At 38.8% G+C, this 8,009-nt stretch overlaps 1 protein-coding gene across 1 annotated transcript; it reads right to left on the bottom strand.

Moving 5' to 3' along the window:
- Positions 1-6,769: 6,769 nt before the first annotated feature.
- LOC147058142 (glial cell line-derived neurotrophic factor-like) lies at positions 6,770-7,829 on the bottom strand. The gene is made up of 2 exons (XM_085910618.1): positions 7,637-7,829; positions 6,770-7,254 (listed from the first exon to the last, which is right to left on the bottom strand). The coding sequence occupies exons 1-2, from the start codon at positions 7,827-7,829 to the stop codon at positions 6,770-6,772; spliced, it is 678 nt and encodes a 225-aa protein (XP_085766744.1).
- Positions 7,830-8,009: the final 180 nt, after the last annotated feature.

Here is an 8,009-nt window from a genome sequence, read left to right as displayed (position 1 = left end):
CTTCTACATAAATGTACTGTATCTGCATTTGTTGATGTGTGTATTGTTGCGTGCTTTCACAGAGAAGCTGTGGGGTTATGATGAAGAGCTGCTGGTTTCCATGGAGCAGAAGCACAAGATACTGATGGAAGAGACTGAACAACTGGATCATGAAGTGAAGGCTAAGGTTTCATTTTGCTGTTGTGTGCTAATACTTTTAATAATTTTCTGGAAATGTAGATACTCTGCAAAAAAAAAAAAGTCATCCATTCATGCTCAACCTGACCAAGCACCTTATTTGGTAAAAGAAGACCTAACCAGCGAGACTGGCAAATAACGTTATATATTAGTAAGTTATATTTCCATTTATGCCACATTGTTCCTAAACCTTTGAACAGCTGGAAAAAAAAAAGGGAACTGCAATATCATCTGTTGGCAAGCCCATCAAGAGACTAAACTGAGTCCCAACAAACAAGCAGCAACTGAAGTGAAAGCTAAGGTGTGTGTGTGTGTGTGTGTGTGTGTGTGTGTGTGTGTGTGTGTGTGTGTGTGTGTGTGTGTGTGTGTGTGTGTGTGTGTGTGTGTATGTATATATATATATATATATATATATATATATATATATATATATATATATATATATATATATATATATATATATATATATATATATATATATATATATATATAAAACATAAAATGTCATCTGATCTCAACCCAATAAAGTATGTTTTTGGGTTTGCCTGGTTGTTAATGCAAGTGCTGCTTCATTTTACTGCTAGCATGTAATACCTTCTGCAGATGCGGCAAAACCAAAAATGGTTTAGCAGTCACTTTGCGATGGCATTTGCGTTCCAGCCACTGAGAGTGTCCACGTCAACGTTATGATGCAACTGCTAATCAGAGGCAGAGATGAGATTTTTCACTGCATGCAAAACACAGTGGCGCACTCATTAAAAGCACAAGAAAGAAAGAATGTCCATTACCAACTTCTTCAAACTTTAGTTCACATTCAGTAAGTATTTGTGGCCACAAACCGCAGTAGCAGACTAAGTTGTTGTTTTGTGAAACAACATCCGTTAGTGATTCAGAAGGTCCGGGGAGGGCTCACAAAACTTTTCAAATTACTTTGAGTGTTCATCATCAATTAATGAATAGAATACATTCTCACAATTGTGATCAAATGAAAAAAATAATAATAATCCACCCTTAAAGTAAAACCAGGTCAACTATAACAGTTGAAATAATTGTGATCCTGAAAATAAAAAGAAATATACTTTTAAATATTAAAATATGATGAATGTTACCACAAATGAAAATAAGAGTTCTGTCATGTTTGGGTAATTAGTAATTTAATACAGTCCATACAAAAAGTTAAACACTAAGCAAAAAAAAAAAGTCTCATGGGATTTAAGGCTTGACTGATACATTGGGGGTTGGCTGAGAAAATATTACAGAAAGAAATCTATTTAAAATATCAAATAGAATGCTTGGATTATTTGGGACTGCACTTTGCATTTTATTTCTTTGGGAACGAGTGTTGCCTTAATGATGATATCACAGCAGCTTCCTGTCTTGTGGTGCTTTGCTTATCGGGACAGCATATGCAAATGGTTATGTATTATTATATATTTATTTATTATTATTTATTTATTCTAGTTTGTCTTCTCAGTGTGGGAGATCCATCCAGATGTTAAAAAAAAAAAACTATTGTGTGTGTGTCTGTCAATATGTTCCAGATTAGATGTAGCCTCAGCATGTGGCAGCTTTTTTTTTTCTTTTTTTTTTTATATGATCCAACTTTACTATCTCCCTCGAGTAAAATGTTACAATGCACAGCTGTACAGCGCACACATAGAACACAATAAAACTATAGTGCAACACAATCGATGTACGAGCTGTCAGAAAACAAGACAATAAAACAAATAGTTTGGCTGCTGAAGCAGTTCATTGGGGTCTCATATTGACAGGCCTTATCCTTACAATGCCCACAACAATTTCCGAGAAAAGATGTCAGCTGCACAGTTTAGGTATGCTTCATGAGAGCCTCAGTGTAACTCTGGAACTGATGAATTCTAGATTTGTATTTATAAATGAACTTTGTTGGAAAAGGTTGAGGTGTGGCATGAAGGTCAATGATGTGCTAATCTGTGTGAGAAACTATTCACTTCCCAGCATATGGCATCACTTATGTGAATGAATGCAAGGCCAAAGCAAGCATGTCTTGCTATTGTGGAGCGCATGCCTGCCGCATCCCAACGCACATCAAGCATCCAGATCTATTCTTGGATTATTATCTTTTTTTTTTCATTTTCCTGGGGTAAAGGAGACTTTCACTGATACTTTGGAGGGGTGGAGAGAAAATGATCACACAGTGTTTTGTTTTTTTTCCTTACAACACACTACAAGAACAACGATTACTTACAACCATGACTAAAACATCATCTACTGAGAATTTTACATTTACACAAACAATCACTAATACGTAGACTAATATTAAAACCATAATGGATATTCTAATATAACCAGAACTACCGCGACTACCACTACAAAAACAAAAAACGACTTTGCCTTTAACTGATATTGTACAACAATTAAACTTCTATTGTAGAACAATTAGGACTACAAGCACAGAAGCTTAAGCCCAAAAATATGAAACAAGTTCTTTTGGTGTGTGTCTGCGTGTATGTGCGTGCGCTCAACACCAACCGTCCTGGCATATATCATGTTTCTGTTCGTGCCGTCTCTGCCTGGCTGGGGGTCACGAAGGTCATGCGAGCGGTCATCAGAAGGTGGTTGTCGACGAAGAAAGGTCACGGCAAGATTATGAGTGTGTTATGTTTGAACTTAACAGCAAATCGTCTTTTTAACATTTGTGACTCATTCTCAACAAGTATAAAATAAAGTTCTACTCTACATGGTTATTTCATTCTCCGAATTTCAGCCTCTCAACAGTAAATATTCTCAGATTTCCACTGCCCTCCGCGAAAGCAGTTCTTCGTACTTTTTCAAAATAACATATTTGCAAACATCTGCTTTTACTTGGGAAAACAATGATCAGCATTTTCTGACTTGTTACATACAGAGCAGCGTGTGCATTTTCTACACAGTCAATTTGAAATAATGTCATGTTTTAGAACAAAGACAGAAATTCAAAAGTGTTTTTTTTTTTTCAATCCGATTAATCAGTTAAATAATTTAACAAAAACGTATGTCTCTATATGTATCGTTTGATTTACTCAATATGATTCCAGAGAATTTATGATGGGTAGGTTCTCTTCCCAATACATTAAAACAATCTTTGTTGGCCGCCCACTTTAGACCATCCTTCTCTTTTTCATTTCTCACCATGCGTTTTCCCCACAGATGAAAACGAGAAAACATTTGGGCGACGTCGTCCGAGGACTCGTTGCCTCCAGCGTTTGCAGACCATCACTAGATTTATGAGCCCGTGGATCAGCGGTATGTGCTCTTTTGGCATGTTCTCTCACTCCTACTGCCATTTGGCTCATGGACCATCACTTTGCTATGTGTTGCATCATATAGTGTCCTCTATATGAATGTCATCTGTATGGATGTGTATGAGTGTGTGTTTAGGGAAGGCAGAACATGTGAACTTTTTGCCACAGGTGTAGATATAAGAGATGTGAAAGACTCTACTCATCGAAAACAACCTTGGCTTAATAACATTTGGATTGGGGAAGATGAGTGACTCTGAAGATTAGATCCATTTTTCCCTTCAGAGAGGGGGGGATGAATGGGAAGTCGAGGTCTGCTTTGCCTCTAGGGGCACACATACACACACACACACACACACACACAGCAGTGCAGTGTACGTAGTGTTTACAGAGAAGATTAGAGCAGTTCCACGATGTAGCGCACCTTCCAAATGTGGAAACCATGAGAAGAATGCACAACAGCAGCGGCATTGCACTGACAGCACATGCCACATGCATCACATTTCTCACCTTTATTCGGACTCCGTTCCGAATCTTCTTGCATGATCATTTGTGTTTTCCCCACACGGCCGCTTGACAGCATTGGGTATAAGGTGTTCAACACAGAATGTTCTGGAAAAACTAGAGAAGTGAGTTTTACAAGTGATGGCACAGAGGAAAAGTACCATAGAACCAGAAACAAAAGCTAAGAGGAAAGGAAGGGTTCAGCAGCTCACCAGCCAAACAGTATGATTAAATACAATAATAAAAAACATGACTTTATTGTCATAATGTAGAATTTATCTCCTAAACTAAAAATAACAGTAGTATTCTTTTCATATTATACACCTTATTTCTTGAAGAAAACAGATTTTAGTTTCCTATTTTTTCCCCCAAATATTTTAACATTACTCTTAGATTTATTTGATTTTAGTTGTATTTAATTAATGTAATTATTTTAGTTCATTTCCCTTTACACTTGAACAACAGTTAAGTACTAGTATATGTAAAAAAACAAAAAACAAATGATACATCACGGGCGTGAGGACGACACCCGGTCCAACCCATTCTTAGGTTTCGTCTAAATATTTAATATTGCGGTCTAACGCCTCATAGACGATCTAGTTGCATTTTTTTTACCGTAACTGTGACTCACTACATGGGTGAACACAAAGTTTCTTTCGAAGCTACCGGCTTGTCAAGTGAGCAAAAGTATTGGAACGGAAGTAGCAATATTTGATGGCATGCAGTAACCTTTCCTTGTAATTACTGGAAGCCTGTGCCCCATTGTCTCCACTAGACTGATGCAGCCTTAATTTGAAATGCTTTCTCTTGCTTTTACTGCAGATTCTTTCTGTTCTTGTTTGTTTCTGGCTGAAGAAGAAAGAAGAAATGAACAAGCATATCATAAGATGCAAACCACTCAGAATCAGAAAGCCAAATCGGGTTTTGCAAAGAAGTACAGAAATAATTCTGGAACAAAGCTTAATGGACTGATGAGACCAAGATAAACCTCCACCAAAGGGATGGAAAGGCCAAAGTATGGAGAAAGAAAGAAAAGATCTGCTTATGATCCAAAACACACAAGCTCATCTGTGAAGCATGCTGGAGGGAATGACATTGCTTCATCTTTTGATCTGAAACCCAAATGTCTTCAGTATACAACAAAGACATTGTCCTTGTTGTTCCAATATTTTTTTTTTACTGTCCAGGCAAAAAAAGACGTGTTTTAGCACCTGTCGGCCAAGTGATCCACTAACGGAAATATGATCCTTCATTACAAGCTCCTTTGACACCCTGAACCAAAGAACAAGCGAGTCATTCTGCTAATGACACCATCCTCTTTCTAATTGCATTCTCATTTTACACACTGAAGCGTAATACAATTTGTTCCTATCCTGCAGTCTTCACACTAGATGAAAATTTGGGTTGGGCAATATGTCCTTAAAATCAACTTTGGATTTTTTTTTCACAAGAACCTGATTTGTATTTTTTTCCCTCTTTCATTTATAGAAATTTGCAATGTCAGGTCATTATTTTACAAAATGAGTTTTTCTGCTTTCTCATGAACATTTTTTTTCTTTGGTCATAAGATGTATGTAAGCATGATTAACATTTGTTCAGCAATTTAATATCCTACACTGAACTGTCAAACGTCATGGTTTGGCTGGTCTATATGTACAGTGAATGCAACAAGAAGAAGAATATGCTGTTATTTTAAATATTGCTACTATTTTCCCTTTGAAAAATCAAATTTCTGGGATGAGCGATTTTTTTTTTGTCCTAACAAATATGACTTACTGTCAAACGTCATGGTTTGGCTGGTCTATATGTACAGTGAATGCAACCAGAAGAAGAATATGCCGTTAAAAATGTGCTGTTTCTGTTTAATTTTCAGCATACTATATCATAAACAAATGATAGATGCCTGCCTTTCCAAAAGGGGTTATTATTATTATTGTTATTTTTTTTAACCAAGCAACGGCTTTATATTATACTCATGTTCTGGGCAGATGAAGCCACAGCTTGGTTTTCTAAAAAGGGTTCCCACAGGTGGGAGTGTTTATTGTCAAGTTCTTGTTTACGGAAAACAAGATGCGTTCGTTCCAGCTATGAACACTAACAAAGGCCGGTTGAGGAGGGAATTTGGTTTTCTTCGTAGCTCAGTTCTGGAGCATTAATGAAATACGGGGAGGGGGGGGGCTCACAATCCATGTAATACAACAAATCTGAGATGTTTTGTGTTAGTTTGTTGATTTTTGGATTAGTTTGCTTGTCTTTAATTGGAAAGGACAAAAATATGTTTTGTCAGGAAACAGGCCTTAGGCACAAAGAAAGATGCAACAATCCCAATTAACATGTTTTATAAAAACATAAATAAATATGAATAAGTTAATACATCAATTGTTTTATAAATACATACTGTATGCTTGCTGTCCAGTAAAAAGTGTATGTCTAAATTTCATCTTTCTGACAAAAACAAAATTGACAATGAAAATAGGTATAAAAGGGCTTAAAGCGATAAATAAAAAGTGTGGTTCTTGGAGCAATAAAAATCATTCAAACTTGAATATAAATGACTTCCGTGCAATTATATTGTCTTTGTTTTTTGGGATTTTCTGGACTACACATGACATCTGGAGACGCATGATTTTCATGTGTCAAGAAAAAAAATCTTATAAAATCGAGATGCATACATGCTTTTCATTCACGGAGGAAATGTTGTATTTCAAAACTGTACATGAAATTTGGAGATACTTTTTCACTGGACAGTAACAAAAAATTTGTATTGTAGACACACAAGTGAGTGTGTTGACTGTTATCCAACACATGGTTCAGGAAATTAGAGTTGTTCAGACACAAGCGCACTTTCTGGCCGAGTGCTTCTTGAGCGTGTGGTAGACTAGGTTATCGTCCAGAAAGGACAGGTTGTCGTCAAACGCCACCGGGCGGCAGCAGGCCTGCGGGGGCGCGTCCTTGGTGGGCAACCTCCCGCGGCGGGCCAGGTGGCGGAGAATCTTGTCATAATTAGTTTCTGACTTCCTGCAGGGTCCCGCGCAGTACCTGAAGATCATCTCCTCGCCCGAGCGGTAGCCTAGACCCAGGTCGGTCACGTTGAGGTGGACCTGCCGTAGCGCGCAGCCCTGAGTTTTCCGTCCCTTCAAACCGGGGTTTCTTTTCCGACTCGACCCGGTCATTCTCTCCCGTTTGGGCCGAGACCTGATGCTCCTCGCAATCTGGGATGACCCTGTAGGTGAGCTTCGTATTCTGCTCACGGTCACCTTGATCAAATCCACTACCTTATCAAAGTCGGCCGGGACAGGCTCCTCCATGATGTCTAAAGAAAAAAACAGATTGAATCATATCTTGAAGAGAACAAGAACATGTGAGTACTTTTTTTTCAGCATCTCCCCTTTCTATCTCAACATTACCAACCATATTTTTATCATGGTAATTGGAATTTTTGACTCTCAGCATTCTCGTTCCCAACATTTTAGACATGCAGGAGTATATGGGGAATGCTGGTCTCTCAGCATTCTGACTGAAATACTTTGCTCCTGCAACTGTGCCAATGTCTCTCCCAGCATTCCCACTTTTTTTTTTTCTATCATGTGACAATCCCTTTACTCTGATCCATTTTTTTTCTTACATCAGTGTGACTACTAGACTCTCTCTCAACATTCTCCCAGTAAATGTTTGACTCCCAAGCCCATCCTTACAAGCGTCTCCCTGGTCGTCCACGTCCTTCTGACTTTCGCTGACGCCCTGCGAGGTGACTGGCAGGCGAATTTGGAGAGGAGGGCTCTCCAGGGGCCTCTCCTCTGCTACGAGCAGCTCCCCCGGGGGCCACGCTCCGGCCTGCACGGCTCCCAGCACAATCAAACAAGTGGTCAGGCTATGCCATAGCGTCATGGTCCGCTTGGGTCCGGCAGAGGGACATGGCTTGCCTCGGAACCAGCTGCTCTCATCCGGCAGAGAGAGGCGCTTCCCAAAAGAAAATTCCTCCAATAAAAGGGGGAAGAAAAAAAAAAACCCTGTTTTGCAGAAGTCCGTCAGACGTGCATTCCCGCAGAGCTTAAGTCCACACTGAAG

The sequence above is a fragment of the Syngnathus leptorhynchus genome, chromosome 4 (assembly GCF_054491065.1).
Source record: "Syngnathus leptorhynchus isolate UIUO chromosome 4, UIUO_Slep, whole genome shotgun sequence".
In the NCBI taxonomy this organism is placed as follows: domain Eukaryota; kingdom Metazoa; phylum Chordata; class Actinopteri; order Syngnathiformes; family Syngnathidae; genus Syngnathus; species Syngnathus leptorhynchus.
Note: the sequence above shows the minus strand (reverse complement) of the source record. Positions and strands in the feature narration are given on the sequence as shown.

What these genes read in the sequence shown, in the direction of transcription:
- LOC147058142 (XM_085910618.1), bottom strand. Translation starts at nt 7,829, where the DNA reads ATGACGCTATGGCATAGCCTGACCACTTGTTTGATTGTGCTGGGAGCC. An exon ending in GGACGACCAGGGAGACGCTT is followed by an intron (nt 7,255 to 7,636) that starts GTAAGGATGGGC and finishes TTTTTTCTTTAG; the next exon opens with ACATCATGGAGGAGCCTGTC.